At 37.5% G+C, this 21,029-nt stretch overlaps 1 protein-coding gene across 1 annotated transcript; it reads left to right on the top strand.

The window, feature by feature from the left end:
- The first annotated feature begins 3,653 nt into the window (after positions 1 to 3,653).
- Positions 3,654 to 20,889, top strand: LOC129302998 (E3 ubiquitin-protein ligase UPL1-like). Its single transcript, XM_054941975.1, has 17 exons — positions 3,654 to 3,933; positions 4,171 to 4,291; positions 5,883 to 5,978; positions 6,064 to 6,270; positions 6,404 to 12,956; positions 13,092 to 14,152; positions 14,232 to 14,534; positions 14,613 to 14,817; positions 16,544 to 16,788; positions 16,895 to 17,190; positions 17,596 to 18,697; positions 18,777 to 18,923; positions 19,019 to 19,099; positions 19,179 to 19,404; positions 19,536 to 19,675; positions 20,330 to 20,436; positions 20,587 to 20,889. The coding sequence occupies exons 2-17, from the start codon at positions 4,196 to 4,198 to the stop codon at positions 20,687 to 20,689; spliced, it is 10,968 nt and encodes a 3,655-aa protein (XP_054797950.1). The 5' UTR covers positions 3,654 to 3,933; positions 4,171 to 4,195; the 3' UTR covers positions 20,690 to 20,889.
- The last annotated feature ends 140 nt before the right edge of the window (positions 20,890 to 21,029 follow it).

Raw genomic sequence — 21,029 nt, 5'->3', positions numbered from 1 at the left:
CAAGTGGTAAGGATATTCAATTTCAAATCATTTAACATGTTCAAGAGCATAATTCAAAATTCTCATTCATAATAACACATGCTCATGAGATAATGATTTAATAATACATATAAAAATAGGACTAATCATAAGATTTGTTTCACTAAGGTTACAATACAGATAACCATATACCCTTTTATCACTATATGTATGATTACATCTTCCTTATATCCTTCTTATGCTTCTAACACAAAACCATGGGCTATGACGCATTTGGATCATCTATACACCGAGAGACTACCCTAGCCAAACACGTGTAAGAGGTTACCTATCTAAAGTTGCCCAACTTACTTATAGGTTATGGTTTTCCCCTTTTCTCATACTCTGAGGTGTCATTTTTCCTATACTAGCTTTCTCATTGAACAAGTAAAAAACTAGTTAGGTTTGAATATTTCATTGAACTAGTGGGATAGTCTCTCATTGAACAAGTGGAAAAATATGAATAATAAATCCAGACTAACCATAGAGCTCAAATGGAAGCCTTACCACGTGGATTTTGTTTCCTACTCGCCTCCCTAGGCGAACTCTTGTCTTTTAAGACTATGCAACACATAAAAATGCAACATTTCAAGGCATGCAAGTACTTAATGTTCAAGCATGTATGACATCATCATTGTACTAATCTTACATACAAATTAACTCACAAAATCAAATCATTGAACTCCACTTTACTTATCTTATCGAACTCCTTTTCTATACATTCATTTAACCTCACTAACAACATATCATAGAACTCCATAAAATACTAATTCATTGAACTCTTCATTTTTCAAGTCATTGAACTACTCATGCCACAATAATCATTGAATTCCATTTGTGAATCACATTATTGAACTTTAAATGAAAAACACATCATTGAACTTTACAAGATCATCATAGTAGATTTTCAAGTAAGTTATCTCATACTTGCATTTCATTTAATTTCACACATTTAAATCATCGAATATAACTCAATAAACTAATTAACACACAAAAGTAGAAAAAAAAATTTCCTCGATTACCTCAAACCTTTTGAGAAATCAAAAGTTTGCCTCTCAATTTCACACTTTCAAAGCTTCAATGAAGCTTGAATGGTGCCAAATGTAATTATTTTACAAATAGTCATAGTATAATTCATTAATATCCCTTTTTATTTAATTTTCACTATCTAGATCAACACTTCTTCACCCTTAAGATTCATACCCTTCACATACAAAAATACCCATAGGATTTCTTAACTTTCTCTAACTTCCATTAACTTCATTGAACTTCTGAATGACTATTAATAGAGCTACATTACTGCAACCACCTCATTAATGGTGGATTTTTAAACATTTATGACGATAACCAACCAAAAGCACATGGAGTCATAAGTGCTAGATTTAAATAGCTTAATCAACTCCCATTGACTCTATTTGAGTCAATGAATTTAAACCCATAGTCTCTATGGATTGAAAATCATCTTTTTCAACCAAACTCTAACTTCCATCATCAAGAAGAATGGAAGAGAAAGAGAGATTCAAGCTTAGCAAACTCATCTTTAATGTTTAGAAGTTTCAAAATACTTTCAATGCTTCAATCTTTCAAGCTTTAGTAGAGCTCCTCACATCTCCTCCATGTATCCTTTGTTTCCTATATGTCTTCTATTTGTTTTTGTGACTTAATTTTGCAAAATTTGCACTATGCGTCGTGGCGCATGTCCCTATGCGTAGTGGCATGGGGTACAAAGACAGGTTTTCGTGCTCTGACTAGCTGGTGCATTGCGGCTTCTCATGCATGTGCTGCGGCATGTGGTACGGAGCCATTTTTCTTTGTTTTTCTTACTTATTGACGCTTGGGTAGCTTAACTTCACTTCAGAGTCAATCTTAAGGTTGAAATGATAATCTTAAACATTCGTTAGCTCTCTATAACCATACATCACATTAATTTACTTAATTAATCCTCATTATTCAACTAATTAGAGGTTAAATTTTTCAGAATGTTACACAACCCATATATATTTGCATCAATTAAAGTTTGCTTTACTAAGTGATAACTCAAGACATGCCTAATATTAGGGGTGAGCAAAACCGAACCAAAACGAAAATCGAACCGAATCGAATCGAATTTTGTCTATTTGATTCGGTCTATTTGATTTTTTAGTTTGATTCGGTTTTTTTATTTTAAATATTTCGGTTGATCGGTTCGATTCGGTTAATAAAATTTAAAATTGAATAGACCGAACCGACCGAATTACATATAATTTATTAATTTATAATTATATTTAATTTATAAATTATTTTATTTTTATTTTTATTTTTTATTTTAATAAAGAATAAAAAATAATAACATTACTTGAAACCCCATTTCAATCAGTTATTCTCATCAGTAGGTATTGTGACTAGATTATGAGGCTATTATTTAATCATCGGTGTTTATTTATGGTTGTTTATTTGATTATCCATGCCTTTATAATATTTGGGCTTTATGTCATATTGATATAATTAGAATGAGCTCATATTGAAAAAAACGAATAGAAAATTTTATAGTGTTGTTTGTTTTAATATTTAAAAAATAGGCCCAAATTGAAAAATTGAATTAACCGACCGAATCGAATTATCAAATTTCGGTTCGGTCCTTGTTTGGTTCGATTCGGTTTTCATTTTTAGTGTTATTCGATCGATTGGTTCTGCTTATTTTGAGACCGAACCGAACTGAACCGACCGATGCTCACCCCTACCTAATATGTTGAGTTGTATAGAAAGATGAACTTTAGTCGCTCGTCGAGTTTTGTGGACAAACTCGACTGGAGTGATAAGATGAATATCTATATACACTTTATTTTATTTTTGTTCATCATGAAATTTTCTTGAATTCAATTTTAATTTTTATTTAAAATTTTAAACTAGCCTCTTATCCTAGTATTATGTAAAATTAATGCACAAATATTGAGTATTTGTAATTTTATAAGTGTCACTTTTGGTATTAGTATGATTAATACAAGTTTTCCTTCTTCTTCTTCTTCTTGTTTTTTTTTTACCCGTAGGTTTCATTTTATTTGAGGCAATCTTATCTGAAGTATAATCAAATACTAAATGTTGACACTTTTTTTAATGAGAATTATTAATATTAATTTTTCAAAAACATATACTTTAGATGAATGTAATTCTATTTTTATTAACAAATAAGATACATATATTATTTTTTATTTCAATTGAGTCTGACAGTGTTTGAGTTTGACTTAGTTAAATAACCATATAAAACAAAAAAATACATATAATATTTCATGTTATTATTTTTTAATTTTTCCATGGGATTGGATGAAATCCAATTTCGTATGTACCTACTTTAACGTATAAAGACTAAACACTAAATAAATAGTCAACTTAGTCTCAACCTCCCTACACAATCTTTTTTGTTGTTGTTACATATATGCTCAGCAAATTGAGTTGTGATCACAATATAACAAATTTTATTTGTGGAATAAGTTAGCATAGTTGGAAGAATTTTGCTATCAAAGCACCAAAAGGAGATTCTTCTTTTTTTTTTGACCTTGCACCAAAAATGGGGCTGGAGCATGTCTCTAGCCACAAAAAGAAGGAGAATAATTATCCCATGCAACAAACCAGCGACTTAGTGGAATATCCTAAAAACTGCGGGGTAGCAAAGGTAAACCGCCTTCCTCGAGCCGGCGGTGAGGAAGCTCTGCACCAGTTCTCAATACCCAAGCCCTTTGCTCTTCCAGAGAGGGCCAAATTTTGTAAAAAAATATACTGAGTCGCACGGCAATTCTCAATCCCACCTCCTCTCTCCTCTGTTTCGCTTCTATTTGGGGTTTCGCTTCGCCTCTCTCTCTTCCCCCCCCCCCCCCGGCTTCCCATTCTCTCTGCGCCTCTGATGTGTCTGCATCAATCCCTTTCTCTGTCACCTCTCAGGTTCCTATTTTCATTCCCAGTATAGACATGCTTATAACAATAGTAATACGCACATACGTGCAATAAGTATGGCTTACTCTCTGGTATATTTCCCTGAAAACAAGTTTCTGAATTGGGTCTAATCTTTGTCAATTTTGGAGCTTTGGGTATCAGTTTCATTTGATCAATGATTAACCTCTCTGTTTTTCCCCCCCGGCCGTTCCCCTGATATTTATTGATACTTTCTCTGGAAAACAGTTCAAAGTAGAGAAGTTGAGGTGAGATGACAACCCTAAGATCGAGCTGGCCGTCGAGGCTGCGGCAACTTTTGTCTAACGAGGGGGCCATTGGCCCCTCGGTTAAACTGGACTCTGAACCCGTAAGTTTTTCCCCCTTTAATCGTTGTTTCATCACTTGCTAGTATACTATACGATTTTATAATATTATCGAATAGGGTTTAAGACGATCATCTCTGACTAGTGATCAAATCCATTAAGGTTTTGCTCACCACTTATTTCTTCGCATTAGTAGAACGTGAGCAAGTGCATCATCGACATTGAAATTACCCTTCGGAAGTTATATACTCTGTTCTGAGGTTCATTTTGTGTCGCCAACTACGCAATGTATTGTCTGATTATTTTGTCAATTTTCTCTTTTCCTTTTTGACAATATTTTTCATTTATATGTGCGAAACAAATCATTGGAGTCGAAGTACAGGCTAGAGATTGAGATTTTTTAGGAATTGACCTGCGTCAAGGACAATGGTCCATGGACTTCTAGAATTCAATATATTTACTGATTAGTCTAGTTAAAGTTACTAAAAGGCACAACTAAGGTGCTGAAGCAACGCGACATAAGGAGCCTTTACTTGTTTATAACTCAGGTGAAGCGTGTCTTTTGATTCTTATTTTTACCATTCTCTAATTCTGCATCAAAATGTGCAAATGGAGTTTTGGATTTATTTTCACTTGATCCTCTCCATTTAATTTCTACTCTAAGCCCTACATCATACGGAGTCAAAACAAAGGCAATATATTTAGAGAGAGGACCTAGGAGGAAGGTTTGAGGCTCTGAGCAGCTTGCCTGGTGATCATAACTGATTTTTGCACCTCTTAAGTTTAATCTACCAAATTTCTAATGTGCACGTTCAAACTATAATTTAATGGGAAATGGACACTTCAATCAAATAGAAAGTGTGCTCCCTGAAATTAAAAATTATTTAACTATGAGAATAAGATAGAACTCACCCCCTGCATATTCAGGTTCAGTTTTTATATATATGTAAATGACGATTCTACACTATATAGATGCATACAATGGTTCTTATCTGAACTTTAGTGCAAAATACAGCCATATAATTTTTTTTCGGTGAAATTGAATGCTTTTGGAATCATTACCACGCTTTATCTTGAAAGTTTACTATCCTATTTGAATTTTATGTTTGAACAATTAATAGGAATGATAATGATAATTAAATGTTTCAATAATTAAAACTTGCCTACTTTTTCTCTCTCTATATATTACCTGTCCTTTTCCTCCTTTTCTAATTTTAGTGCCTTGACTCACAGACAGATGAGTGCATTTTTTGCACCTCTTGCCTTTTGATGACATAGGAAACAGGGGAAAATTTATGGCAAAACAAATCACTTGAGTTTGGCTTGATATTGGATATATGTGTGTCTGTCTCCGGGCAAACTAATATTACATTGAATTAAATTGATAATTTATATTGAATTTTTTTAGGCGGCTATATTTTGTAAAGAATTTATTGATATTACTCTCTCATAATTGAATAATATAGTCAAAAATATTTATATTGCGAAAGTTGCTTCAACTAAATAACCCAAATTATGTATATTCATATGTATGGTTCAAGTACTATCATCATATTTTTTTCATTAATTCATTTCCTCTCTCGCACTTCCCAGCTGATGTAGCATTACTAAATTTGGTCATTATCATACTTTCAGCCTCCTAAGATCAAATTCTTCATTGACAAGGTCATCCAGTGTCCATTACCAGATATAGCAATACCTCTCTCTGGCTTTCGATGGGAGTACAATAAGGTAATAACATGGTAACAGGTAACATTGTTGCAACGGGTTTCATTTACTGTTTCCCCCCTTGACTTATATATTGCCATAACTCCAGGGGAATTTTCATCATTGGAGGCCGCTGTTTCTTCATTTTGATACTTACTTCAAGACGTATATATCTTGTAGAAATGACCTGACATTGTCAGATAAGATTCTAGAAGATGACAGCCCATTACCAAAACATGCGATTCTGCAAATATTACGAGTGATGCAAGTAATTTTAGAGAATTGTCCTAACAAGACTTCATTTGATGGCTTAGAGGTGAGTTGGTCATAAATAATGCGTTATTCTTGGGTTTTTTTTTTTTTTTTTTTTTCCTTCATTGTATAGTCAAGTGAATTGCTACTGGAATATTTGATTTTTTTTTCCCTTTACATTTTTTCCTTCTTTTCAGCATTTCAAGTTTTTACTAGCGTCAACAGATCCTGAGGTTGTTATGGCCACATTAGAAACTCTTTCAGTGCTTGTAAAAATAAATCCCTCCAAGCTTCATGGAAGTGCAAAGCTGGTTGGTTGTGGCTTAGTGAATAGCTATCTCCTGTCCCTAGCGCAAGGATGGGGAAGCAAAGAGGAGGGCCTGGGACTGTACTCTTGTGTTATGGCAAATGAAAAAACTCAAGATGAAGGGTTGTGCTTATTTCCTTCTGATGTAGAGAGTGGTTGTGATCAATCCAATATCCGCATTGGTTCTACCCTTTATTTTGAATTGCATGGCTCCGGTGTTCCAATGAAAGGACCTGGGGTTGATACAGCTTCCCATAGTTTGAAAGTTATACATATCCCAGATTTGCATTTGCAGAAAGATGATTTATCATTGTTGAAGCAGTGCATTGAGCAATTTAGTGTTCCTCCAGAGCTCCGATTTTCATTGCTCACCAGAATTAGGTATGCAAGAGCCTACCGGTCCCCTAGAATATGCAGGCTTTATAGCAGAATTTGCCTTCTTGCATTCATTGTGCTGGTCCAGTCTAGTGATGCACAAGATGAACTTGTTTCTTTCTTTGCTAATGAACCAGAATATACAAATGAGTTAATCAGAATTGTCAGATCTGAGGAAACCATATCTGGGTCTATTAGAACACTTGCAATGCTTGCGTTAGGAGCTCAGTTAGCAGCATACACATCATCCCATGAACGGGCTCGTATACTGAGTGGTTCTAGTATAAGTTTTGCTGGTGGGAACCGTATGATACTTCTGAATGTTCTCCAGAGGGCAATTTTGTCACTGAAGAGTTCAAATGATCCATCATCTCTAGCATTTGTTGAGGCACTTCTTCAGTTTTATCTGCTCCATGTGGTTTCAACTTCAACTTCTGGGAGTAACATTAGGGGTTCTGGCATGGTACCCACATTTTTGCCTCTACTGGAGGATGGTGATCTAGCACATATACATCTTGTTTGTTTTGCTGTTAAAACCCTCCAAAAGCTTATGGATTACAGTAGCTCGGCAGTATCCTTGTTTAAAGAGTTGGGGGGTGTTGAGCTTTTAGCTCAGAGATTACAGGTTGAGGTAAATAGAGTTATTGGGTTGGCTGGAGGACATGATAACTTAATGCTCAGCAATGAAAGCTCAAGACATAGTACTGATCAATTATATTCCCAGATGAGGCTCATAAAGGTCTCACTCAAGGCACTTGGCTCTGCAACTTATGCCCCAGCAAATTCTACTAGATCCCAGCATTCTTGTGACGGCTCTTTACCTGCAACACTGGCTTTGATATTTAGGAATGTAGATAAGTTTGGAGGTGACATTTATCATTCTGCTGTTACTGTTATGAGTGACATAATCCATAAAGATCCTACGTGTTTTTCTACACTCCATGAAATGGGTCTTCCTGATACATTTCTATCTTCTGTTGCATCTGGAGTACTTCCTTCTTCTAAGGCTTTGACATGTATTCCAAATGGTCTTGGTGCCATTTGTCTTAATTCCACAGGCTTAGAGGCTGTCAGAGAAAATTCATCGTTGCGGTTCCTTGTTGACATCTTCACTAGCAAAAAGTATGTTTTTGCAATAAATGAAGCTATTGTTCCTCTTGCTAATGCAGTGGAGGAACTTCTACGCCATGTGTCTAATCTGAGAAGTACTGGTGTTGATATTATGATTGAAATCACCCATAAGATTGCATCGTTTGAGGGTGGTGATGGTTTAGAATCTTCAGGAAAAGCTAATGAGGGTTCTGCAATGGAAACTGATCCTGAAGAAAAAGAAAATGAAGGTGATAGCTGCTTTGCAGGGATATCAGATTCAGTTGCAGAAGGGATAAGTGATGAGCAGTTTGTTAGGCTTTGCATCTTTCATTTAATGGTACTAATTCACAGGACTATGGAAAATTCTGAAACATGCAGGTTATTTGTTGAGAAATTGGGAATTGAAGCTTTACTGAAGTTGTTATTGCGCCCAACTATTGCACAATCCTCAGATGGCATGTCTATTGCTTTGCATAGCACTATGGTTTTTAAGGGTTTTGCTCAACATCATTCAACACCTCTGGCACAGGCATTCTGTTCCTTTCTTAGGGAGCATTTAAAAAAAGCATTAGCTGGTCTTGGCAAAGCTTCAGGACATCTACTACTGGATCCAAAGTTGACAACTGATAGTGGCATCTTTTCTTCACTTTCCCTGGTTGAGTTCCTTCTGTTTCTTGCAGCTTCAAAAGACAACCGTTGGGTAACTGCATTGCTTACAGAATTTGGAAATGGCTGTAAGGATGTTTTGCAGGACATTGGGCATGTCCATCGTGAAATTCTTTGGCAAATTGCTTTGCTTGAAGATACGAAGCTTGAGATTGAAGATGATGGATCTTGTTCTGCTGTTGATTCAAAACAGGGTGAAGTAGATGCAAATGAAACTGAAGAGCAAAGGTTCAACTCTTTCAGGCAGTTTCTTGATCCATTACTGAGGAGAAGAACATCGGGGTGGAGCATTGAATCCCAGTTTTTTGACCTTATAAATCTGTATCGAGATCTTGGCCGCGCAACTGGTTCTCAACACAGATCGAATTCAGCTGGCTCTCCAAACACTCAGGTAGGCTCTAGTAATCAGCTGCACACTTCTGGGTCTGCTGATGCTTCTGAGGCTAGTAATAAGAAGGAATATGATAAACAGAGGCCGTATTATACATCTTGCTGTGATATGGTCAGATCACTTTCATTCCATGTCACCCATTTGTTTCAAGAGTTGGGAAAAGTAATGCTTCTACCTTCTCGTCGACGTGACGATATTGCAAGTGTAAGTCCTGCTTCAAAAACTGTGGCTTCTGTTCTTGCATTAGTTGCTCTAGAGCACATGAACTTTGGGGGTCATGTAAATCATTCAGGAATGGGGGCATCTATATCAACAAAGTGTCGTTATTTCGGTAAGGTGATTGATTTTTTGGATAGCATTCTGATGGAGAGGCCCGATTCATGCAATCCTGTTCTGCTGAATTGCCTATATGGACATGGAGTTGTTCAATCTGTAGTGACCACATTTGAAGCTACCAGTCAGTTGCTCTTTGCAGTCAATAGGGCTCCTGCATCACCTATGGACACTGATGATGGGAATGTGAAGCAAGAGGATAAGGAAGATACAGATCATTCATGGATTTATGGTCCTTTAGCTAGTTATGGCAAGTTTATGGACCATTTGGTAACCTCCTCTTTTATATTGTCTTCTTTCACGAAGCACATGCTTGCACAGCCCCTTATAATTGGAGATACTCCGTTCCCAAAGGATGCAGAGACTTTTGTGAAGGTCCTCCAGTCCATGGTGTTGAAGGCTGTGCTTCCTGTTTGGACACATGCCCAGTTAGTTGATTCCAGTTGTGAATTCATTTCTGCTATTATCTCTATCATAAGGCATGTCTATTCTGGTGTGGAAGTAAAAAATGTTAGCAACAGCAGTGGTGCTCGAATAACAGGGCCTCCTCCTAATGAAGCAACTATTTCAACCATTGTAGAGATGGGGTTTTCAAGGTCTAGAGCAGAAGAAGCTCTGAGACAGGTTGGGTCAAATAGTGTGGAGTTGGCAATGGAGTGGTTATTCTCCCATCCAGAGGAAGCGCAAGAAGATGATGAACTTGCCCGGGCACTTGCCATGTCCCTAGGGAACTCTGAATCAGACACAAAGGATGCTGCTGCAAATGACAATGCTCAGCAACTTGAGGAAGAGATAGTGCAACTTCCATCTGTTGAGGAGTTGTTATGTACATGCACAAAACTTCTGCTTAAGGAACCTCTTGCTTTTCCTGTTCGAGACTTGCTTGTAATGTTGTGCTCTCAAGATGGCGGTCAATATAGGTCTACTGTTGTTTCTTTTATGGTCAACCAAATCAAAGAATGTGGTTTGGTTTCTAGTAATGGGAATAATTCCATGCTGGCTGCTCTTTTTCACGTTCTTGCTTTAGTTCTTAATGAGGATTCTGTTGCAAGGGAAGATGCTTCAAAGAGTGGCTTGATCAGGATTGCCTCAGATTTACTCTACCAATGGAATTCTAGTCTTGATATCCGGGAAAAACAGCAAGTGCCAAAATGGGTTACTGCTGCTTTTCTTGCATTAGACAGATTGCTTCAAGTGGACCAAAAATTGAATTCTGAAATTGCAGAGCAGCTGAAGAATGAATCTCTGAATGGTCGGCAGACATCAATTACCATTGATGAGGACAGGCAAAACAAGTTGCGGTCTGCTTTGGGATTATCTTCGAAGTATGCAGACATAGATGACCAGAAGAGACTTGTTGAAATTGCTTGTAGTTGTATGAAGAATCAACTTCCCTCAGACACAATGCATGCTGTTTTTCTATTATGTTCCAATCTTACAAGGAATCATTCTGTTGCTCTTAGCTTTCTTGATGCGGGTGGTTTAAGTATGCTGCTTTCTTTACCCAACAGCAGTCTGTTCCCTGGGTTTGACAATGTTGCTGCTAGTATTATCCGTCATGTCCTTGAAGATCCTCAAACGCTCCAGCAAGCGATGGAATCTGAGATAAAGCATAGCCTTATAATTGCCTCTAATCGGCATCCAAATGGAAGGGTCAATCCTCGCAATTTCTTGATAAATTTAACGTCCGTTATTTCTCGAGATCCTGTGATTTTCATGCAAGCTGCTCAGTCTGTATGTCAAGTTGAGATGGTAGGTGAAAGGCCTTACATTGTCCTATTGAGAGATCGTGATAAAGACAAGAGTAAGGAGAAAGAAAAAGAGAAGGATAAACTGTTGGAAAAAGAAAAAATAACAATTAATGATGGGAAGGTTGGTTTGGGGAATACCAATTCAGCAGCTTCTGCCGGTGTTCATGGCAAGACTCATGATTCTAATTCGAAGAGTGTTAAAACTCATAGGAAACCAGCTCATAGTTTTACAAATGTTATAGAACTTCTCCTTGAATCTATATGCACTTTTGTTCCTCCTTTGAAGGATGGCATAGCCTCAAATGTTCTTTCCGGGACTCCAACATCAAGTAATATGGATATTGATATTTCATTTAAGGGAAAAGGAAAAGCAGTTGCCCCTGTGTCTGAAGAGAGTGAAACCAGTGGCCAAGATGCGTCTGCATCACTTGCAAAGATTGTATTTATATTGAAGCTTCTTACAGAGATATTGTTGTTGTACTCATCATCTATTCATGTTCTGCTCCGGCGAAATGCAGAAATGAACAGTGCTAGGGGCAGTCAACAGAAGAGTGCTGCTGGTTTATACATGGGTGGAATATTCTACCATATTCTTCATAATTTTCTTCCTCATTCTCGAAGCTGCAAAAAAGACAAGAAAAATGAGGGTGATTGGTGGCAGAAACTAGCAACCAGGGCTAACCAGTTTTTGGTGGCTGCCTGTGTTCGTTCCACAGAGACAAGGAGAAGGGTGTTTGTTGAGATTAATCATATCCTGAATGATTTTGTTGGTTCATGTAGTGGTGTTAAGCCACCAGGCAATAACATTCAGGTTTTTGTTGATCTGCTTAATGATGTTTTGGCTGCTCGTACTCCTTCTGGCTCATGCATCTCATCAGAGGCCTCTGCCACTTTTGTGGATTCTGGTCTGGTTAAATCAATCACTCGCACTCTCCAAGTTCTAGATCTGGACCATACTGGCTCATCTAAAGCTGCTGCTGGTATTGTGAAAGCCCTTGAGCTGGTATCCAAGGAGCATGTCCATTCAATTGAGTCTAATGCTGGGAAGGGTGATAATTCAACAAAGCCTTTAGATCTCGGTCAATCTGGAAGATTAGAAAATACCAGTGGCATGCCCCAGTCCATGGAAATGACATCTCAGGCCAATCTTGATTCCCTTCCAGCTGACCATATTGGGTCTTATGATGCAGTTCAACCCTATGGTGGGTCTGAAGCTGTCACTGATGATATGGAACATGATCAAGATCTTGATAGGAGTTTTGCTCGTGCCAATGAGGATGATTACATGCATGAAACGTCGGAGAATGCTAGAGGTCTTGAAAATGGCATTGAAAATGTTGGGATAAGAATTCAAGTCCAGCCACATGGCCAAGAAAATCTTGATGACAATGATGATGAAGAGGATGAGATGTCTGGAGATGATGGGGATGATGATGAGGAAAACAATGATTTGGAAGAAGACGAAGTCCATCACTTGCCACATCCTGACACAGATCAAGATGATCATGAGATTGATGACGATGATGATTTTGATGATGAAGTGATGGAGGAAGATGATGAGGATGACGAGGATGATGAGGATGGAGTGATACTACGACTTGAGGAAGGAATTAATGGAATAAATGTTTTTGACCATATTGAGGTATTTGGCAGAGATAATACTTTTTCGAATGAAGGTCTTCACGTGATGCCAGTTGAAGTTTTCGGATCTAGACGTCCAGGGCGAACCACATCTATTTACAGTCTTTTGGGAAGAACTGGTGATACAGCTTCTCCTTCTCGTCATCCACTTCTAGTGGGACCTTTATCTTCATTCCATCTTACTGGGCAATCAGGTCAGTTTGTAAAGAACTTTTTATTTTTTACTTGTAGTTACTGCTTTACTCTGGAAAAAAAAATTGTCATTCCTATTTCTTGTAAACTTTTTAAGTGACTCTGAATGACCGTTATTTCTGAAATAAAAAATCCAGATAATTTATCAGATAACTACTCAATGGGTTTGGATAATATCTTCCGATCACTTAGGAGTGGGCGCCATGGAAATCGTCTAAACTTGTGGGTTGATAATAATCAACAAAGTGGTGGATCAAACACTGGTGTTGTCCCACAAGGTCTTGAGGAGCTCCTTCTCTCTCAATTAAGGCGACCCATGCCTCAGAAGCCATCTGATCAAAGCATAGCAGAAGCAGACCCTCAGAATAAAGGGGAGATCAGCCAGACTCAAGATTTAGGAGCTGCAAGGACAGAAATCACTGTGGAAATCGATGCTAGTCAGGGAGTTGTTGCAGTGGCTCCTGGTGCAGTTGATAACTCTATCAATGCTGGAATGGGACCTGTAGCTACACAGTCTGTACAAGCAGATGAAGCAAGTACTCCATCAAATGCAGTTGAGATGCAGTTTGAGCATATTGAAACAGCTGCGCGGGACGTTGAAGCTGTGAGCCAAGAGAGCAGTGGCAGTGGAGCAACTTTTGGAGAAAGCCTGAGAAGCTTGGATGTCGAAATTGGAAGTGCTGATGGCCATGAGGACGGTGGAGAAAGGCAGGTTTCTGTAGATAGGATGCCATCGAGTGATTCTCAGGCTGCACGGACTAGAAGGGCAAATGTGATTGTTGGTCATTCATCTCCTGCTAGTGGGAGAGATGCATCTCTTCATAGTGTTACAGAAGTTTCTGAAAATTCAAGCCGGGATGCAGATCAGGATGGTCCAGCGGCAGAGCAGCAGTTGAACAGTGATGCTGGGTCAGGAGCTATTGATCCTGCCTTTTTAGATGCTCTTCCTGAGGAGTTGCGTGCTGAAGTCCTTTCCGCTCAGCATGGTCAAGTGGCTCAACCATCAAATAATGAATCTCAGAACACTGGGGATATTGATCCAGAGTTCCTTGCAGCTCTTCCCCCAGATATTCGAGCTGAAGTTCTAGCACAACAGCAAGCGCAGAGGTTACATCAGTCTCAAGAATTGGAAGGACAGCCTGTTGAAATGGATGCAGTCTCCATAATTGCGACATTTCCTTCAGATTTAAGAGAAGAGGTAAGTTCATTGGTAGACGTCAGTTATGCTGAAGTTTGTGGTTCTGAAGTTTGGATGAACATTCTTCTTTTTTCTTCAGGTTCTTTTAACTTCATCTGATGCTATCCTGGCCAACCTTACTCCTGCGCTTGTTGCTGAGGCTAATATGTTGAGGGAGAGGGTTGCGCACCGATACAGCCGAACCCTCTTTGGTATGTACCCCAGAGGTCGTAGAGCTGAGACTTCTAGGCGTGGTGAAAGTGTTGCTTCTGGATTGGATGTGGCTGGGGGAAGCTTTTCTACCCGTAGGTCAGATGGAGCTAAGCTAGTTGAAGCTGATGGAGCACCTTTAGTTGATACTGAAGCTTTGCATGCCATGATTCGACTATTCCGCGTAATTCAGGTATCAATTTATGACAAGCAGCAGTGTTTGAACATGTGCCTTTTTATTTCTTATTGTTTTGTTCTAAATATTTTGCAGCCGCTTTATAAAGGTCAATTGCAGAGGCTTCTGTTAAATCTCTGTGCCCATAGTGAAACCAGAACTGCTCTGGTGAAATTTCTAATGGACTTGCTAATGCTTGATGTAAGAAAGCCTGCTAGTTGTTTTAGTGCAGCTGAGCCACAATACAGACTTTATGGTTGTCAGAGCAATGTTGTGTATTCACGCCCTCAATCATTTGATGGTAAGACCACTTGATTAGCCCTGGTGATAGGAAATGCAGGTTTTCCGACATTGTGTTCAATACTTAGTTGACCACAATTTTAGATTGTGAAGTGATACGTTACTGATCATATAGTGCAAAAGTTGTTCATGATGATGGGTTGTGGCGCACAGGGACAGAACCAGAAAAAATCTTAAGGGGGCAGCATAGCAAAAATTATAATGTAATTATTGATTATTTAATAATTAAATTTTTTTTTAATTATTTATTAAATCATCAGTGTAATAATAAATTTTATAAAAAATTTAAAAATAATGATACATTATATTATATCTATCAAATATATATATATATATATAAAAAATTATTATATATGAACATTTTTTTTTTAATAATTGATCATCATCATTTGTTTGGACTTTCATTTCGATAAAATTTTCATAGAATCTTAAAATTTTGCTATATTATTATCTCTTAATTCTATGCAAAGGATATACTAATTAAAATGGAGAAAACATCTTTTTTCGTGTGGCAGCAAAATCAGTTTTTGTTTATTATAAAATGTGATTTTACAATGAGTAGAAACTAGAAAGTGTAATTATAAAATAAAAAAATTAATAGATTTTAAAACGGGAGAATAAGGGTAGCGAGTATATTATTAATCGTTTATGTGAATTGAAGGCAAGTTTCATTTTTAAAAGTTCTAGGGAAAATAAAAAATATTTTTTATGCATATATTATTTATATATTATTCATAAAATATTATGAAATGGATTTAGTTAAAAAAGAAAGATCAATATTACAAATAATAAAAAGTAAGAAAAGTAAGAGAAGTTGTTGCATATGCTTAGAATGTCATATCATTTATCCTCTCTAAATAACATAGTCCAAGTATGTAGAGAGAGTATAAAAAAAAAAGTGTTTAAATAATGAGAGAACATATATGCATTGAGAAGATAAAAGAATAATTATTTGATTTAATTTGGCCTGTTATAATTTGTCAAAATATAAATGAATTATAGTAACTCATGAGTTGACTTGTGATCTTAGTGGCTTCTACTGGTAGGCATTTTGTCCTTTTGCCAAATGTTAATTGTTAGGGGGTGAATTCCTTCCTTCCTTCCTTTTTTTTTTTTGGGGGGGGGGAGTCATTTGATAGTACTCCCTCTGTTTCTATTTGTAGGATAGAAAATTGTATCACACGGTTTAAGAAAATTGGTTAACTATATTAATTGTATCTATAAATAAAAGAATGGGACTACAATACTCTTCATTACTTGTGTTAGTCAAGCCTTCATTAATTGTCTATTATGACTATGAATGATAAAATTATGAGGGGTAATTTAGGAAGTTTGCAATAAATGCTTATTGAAAAATGTGATTTTGCTTATATAAAAAAATAAACTAAAAGTGGTAGTTTCTCCTACAGATGAAAACAGAGGGAGTATGTGGAGTGGGGTGGGGGGTCTGTCCCTAGTGGTTTGAGTGTGACACTTAATGTTGGATAAACAACAGATCATACCTCATCCTTAGTGACAATGACTCTGTTATTCGTTGACGTAACTTGTCATATTTAAATCAGTGTTCATAGATTTGAATTGTCCCAAGCAAACAAAATTAAGGGACTGTACTTGGAAGGATTCTATTGTTTTAATTCTATTTACCCTAGAGTGATCATTTATATTATTTGGTGCGTCTTTTTGGTGAGGCAGGTTTATGAAATGATTTAAATTTTTTGATTATGTAGGAGTTCCTCCATTGCTCTCCCGGCGTGTGCTTGAGACTCTCACATATCTTGCTAGAAATCATCCACATGTAGCAAAAATTATGCTTCAGTTTAAGCTGCCTCATTGTGTATTAAAAGAGCCAGATACTGATACACGTGGTAAGTCTGTGGCAATTGTTGAAGAAGAAGAATATATCTCCATTGCAATGCTTTTGAGTCTATTGAACCAGCCCCTTTATCTGAGGAGCATAGCGCATCTTGAACAGGTAATCAGTTATTTTTGCGTGACTATTTCAGCACCATTTTAATCTTTTATTCCTGCTGGCTGTGCTGTGTGGACATGATTTAACACGTTCTTTTTATGTTTTCAAGCTGCTAAATCTTCTGGAAGTCATCATTGATAGTGCTGGAAGTAAATCTACTTCATATGAGAAACCCCAAGTTCCTACTTCTGAGCTACCATCGGGACCACAAATTTCTGCAATGGATACTGATGTGCATGCGGACTCCAACATCATGTCTTCTCATGTTGATGCATCTGTGAAAGTTGTTGAGTCATCCAAAGCCACAGCCTCTGGTACTGATAAGGAATATGAGAGTCTGAGAGTATTAAGCAATCTGCCACAGGCAGAACTACGGCTTTTGTGCTCATTGCTTGCACAAGAAGGGTATGGTTATGGGCTTATGGTTGTTGATTATGCTTATTCTGCTATATGTATTTTGTCAATGGGCTTAGTTTAGCTAACTACAGGGTAGGTGTGGGAGTGACAAAACCACTGGGGATCGGCCACCTGTTTTCCAGGGTTTTATACTAACATTCCTATCCGTCTACATTTCAGCACTAGTGGTTTGATTCTTGGGCAGTGTTGATGTAGCATTTATTTATTTATTTATCTATCATTTTCCTTTTATTTTATCGCCAGTCTTGTTGGTGTTTCCTGGTTGTTGTGAGCAATATCATTATTCATATCACACACTATTAGATTAGATTGGTTCAGTAAGGGCATTGTATAAATGAATTTTTATATGAGTAATGATGTAGTTTGATCTGAAGTTTTATGTCTACTTCTCAGTTTGTCAGACAATGCGTATGCTCTTGTGGCAGAGGTGATGAAGAAATTAGTTGCCAATGCTTCTAATCATTGTCAGCTTTTTGTCACTGAGCTGGTGGAAGAAGTTCAAAAGTTGACTTCATCTGCAATGAATGAATTACGTGTCTTCAGTGAAGCAATGGAAGCCCTTCTTAGTACATCTTCTTCTGACGGGGCTGCAATATTGAGAGTTCTGCAGGCTTTAAGTTCCCTTGTCACCTCACTGACTGAGAGGGAGGGTGACAAAATCGATCTTTCTGCCCTTTCTGAAGTTTGGGAAATCAATACAGCTTTAGAGCCTTTGTGGCATGAGCTGAGCAGTTGCATAAGCAAGATTGAATCCTACTCAGAGTCTGCCTCTGATATTTTCATGCCTTCTAGAACTTATGTGTCTAAACCTTCTGGTGCGATGTCTCCACTTCCAGCTGGCTCTCAAAATATCTTGCCATATATAGAATCTTTCTTCGTGGTCAGTGAGAAGCTGCATCCTGCACATCCAGGGGCTATTCATGACTCAGCTATTCCTGCCTTTTCTGATGTTGAAGAGGCTGGCACATCTGCTACGCAGCAGAAAACATCTGGACTTGCTGGAAAGGTAGATGAGAAAAATGCTGCTTTTGTCAAGTTTTCAGAGAAGCATAGGAAGCTACTAAATGCTTTCATCAGACAAAATCCTGGCTTGCTTGAGAAGTCTTTCTCCCTAATGCTGAAGGTTCCAAGATTTATTGATTTTGATAACAAGCGAGCCCACTTCAGATCAAAGATAAAGCATCAGCATGACCATCACCACAGTCCCTTGAGAATATCAGTAAGAAGGGCCTATATTCTAGAAGATTCTTACAACCAGCTACGTTTGAGATCAACCCATGATTTGAAGGGACGATTGACTGTTCACTTTCAAGGGGAGGAAGGTATTGACGCAGGTGGGCTTACACGGGAATGGTATCAGTTGTTGTCCAGAGTTATTTTTGACAAAGGAGCACTACTTTTTACAACAGTGGGTAATGAATCAACGTTTCAGCCAAACCCTAACTCTGTTTACCAAACAGAACACCTTTCTTATTTCAAATTTGTTGGTAGAGTGGTGAGTCCCACTTTAACTGCTCATATCATTTAGGCTCGATCATAGAAGCTTTTTTTATTCACCTTCCTACCTTGTGCAGGTTGGGAAAGCGTTATTTGATGGCCAGCTGTTGGATGTCCATTTTACTAGATCATTCTACAAGCACATATTGGGAGTCAAAGTTACATACCACGATATTGAAGCCATTGATCCTGGCTACTTCAAAAATTTGAAATGGATGCTTGAGGCATGTGCAGCTTTGCATTTTCTCTCTCCTTTCTTTATGCGCTCTCTTCACTCTTCCATGTATTGATTACTACAACATTCTCTGTTGTCTTGCAGAATGATATCAGTGATGTTTTGGATCTCACTTTTAGCATTGATGCAGATGAAGAAAAGCTCATATTATATGAACGAACAGAAGTAATGACTGCTTTGCTACTTATTGTGACAGTTTATTAGATTGTTTTTTCCCTACTCTAAATGTGGTGAACTTGTCTAGGTGACTGATTATGAATTGATTCTTGGCGGGCGGAATATTAAAGTCACAGAAGAGAATAAGCATCAATATGTTGATTTGGTTGCTGAGCATCGGTTGACAACTGCTATTCGACCTCAAATAAATGCTTTCTTGGAAGGATTCAATGAATTAATTCCGAGGGACCTGATATCTATATTCAATGACAAGGAGCTGGAATTATTGATCAGCGGCCTCCCTGATATTGATTGTTAGTCTTTATCTTATATATATTTTTTGCATGGAATTAATTGATGAGTACTTGCTTTGTGCTCTACATCTTTTCAAGTCTTAGAGTTGCATGAGATGTTAATTAAAACAATTTCTGCATCAATCTTTCAGTGGATGACTTGAGAGCAAATACAGAATATTCTGGATACAGTGTTGCATCACCTATCATCCAATGGTTTTGGGAGGTTGTCCATAATTTCAGCAAAGAAGACAAGGCACGATTATTGCAGTTTGTGACAGGCACATCCAAGGTAAACTGCTTCAATACATTTTTGAACCGTTATGTTAGCTTATAATTTTTTCTATGGTTTTCTCTCTGTCTCTCTATGGGTTCAATGTTATCTAGTTGCTAGCTTAACCATTATTCTCGAGTTAGACTCTTGAGTATGCAGTTGTATTAAGTACTTGTTGGGTGAGTTTTGCTACCAATGTGGTCCTACCTGGCTCGGCCCATGAATAATGGGTGATTGTGTTTAAAAAAGAAAAAAAAAAACCCCTTCTTTTGGACCCCCTTGTTCTCATCTTTAATCCTAATATCAATTTGGTTGAAACATAATTTGAAGCCAATGAAATGCTCCCTACATTCAACAGTGCCGTGTCTTACAGTTCAATCTAGTTTAGGAGAGTGAGGTTGTAAAGTGTGGTGTTTTTGTGAAATTCTGGAATTTTCTTTTCGTCAAAATTATGGTGACTTGAGAAATGTGAGGAATGAGAGTGTAATTTATTGAGTATGCTGATTGAGTTTTATCCCCTTAGAATATTCTGCCCTCAGTATGAGCTTTAACCGTTTCTTAAAGCCGTAGAGATCATAATCTAACCAGGGCACATGATTTTGTTTCATCTATACTGTTAGCAAATGTGAAACATATTACTGTAATGTCTGATCTTAGCTTTCAATTTTTCAGGTGCCTTTGGAAGGGTTTAGCGCCCTTCAGGGAATTTCTGGCTCGCAGAAATTTCAGATACACAAAGCATATGGAAGCCCTGATCATTTACCTTCTGCTCATACTTGGTACACTTTCCTCATCATTTTGAAATGGCTGTATTGTTTCATGGACGTTTTAGTTTTGGTTTCTCCTTAAGTTCCCGCTTTTCTTCTATTAAATAGATCGAAGCTATAATGAGTACTGAAATATGTAACGATAATTATTATTTAACGCAGTTTCAATCAGTTAGATTTGCCGGAATATCCATCAAAACAACATCTGGAAGAGAGGTTACTGCTTGCAATTCATGAAGGAAGTGAAGGATTCGGATTTGGTTGACCTTTTTTTTTGCCCCTTTTCTCCTCCTTTCTTTTTGGGAGGGGCGGCTGGTGAATACGGGTATTACGTTGCAGGTCTCCTGAATTAGAATTGAGTAGTACAGGGTTTTGACGATATTTTCAAGTTGGCATCATGTTAATATGTTGTACAGTCGTATATTTAATGGGAAATGCCCTTCGGCAGTTTTTCAGTTCCTTTTCCATTATGATATCTGTTTCTTTTTGACGATTTGTTAGCAAAATAAATTAGTGGTATCACCCCAAGTCCGCTGGCAGTTTCCTTTTTTCCGGGTTCTAAACATATTGCCTTTAATTAATATTCCTGCCAACCTCATAAATTT

Source organism: Prosopis cineraria, unplaced genomic scaffold, assembly GCF_029017545.1.
Source record: "Prosopis cineraria cultivar Desert tree isolate PC_DT_omini unplaced genomic scaffold, ASM2901754v1 PC2, whole genome shotgun sequence".
Classification (NCBI taxonomy): domain Eukaryota; kingdom Viridiplantae; phylum Streptophyta; class Magnoliopsida; order Fabales; family Fabaceae; genus Prosopis; species Prosopis cineraria.
Note: the sequence above shows the minus strand (reverse complement) of the source record. Positions and strands in the feature narration are given on the sequence as shown.

Excerpts from the sequence above, each read along its gene's own strand:
- LOC129302998 (XM_054941975.1), top strand. The coding sequence starts at position 4,196 with ATGACAACCCTAAGATCGAGCTGGCCGTCGAGGCTGCGGCAACTTTTG. Across the intron at positions 6,271-6,403 it reads CTTCATTTGATGGCTTAGAG|CATTTCAAGTTTTTACTAGC; the intron begins GTGAGTTGGTCA and ends CCTTCTTTTCAG. Across the intron at positions 19,405-19,535 it reads CGGCCTCCCTGATATTGATT|TGGATGACTTGAGAGCAAAT; the intron begins GTTAGTCTTTAT and ends TCAATCTTTCAG.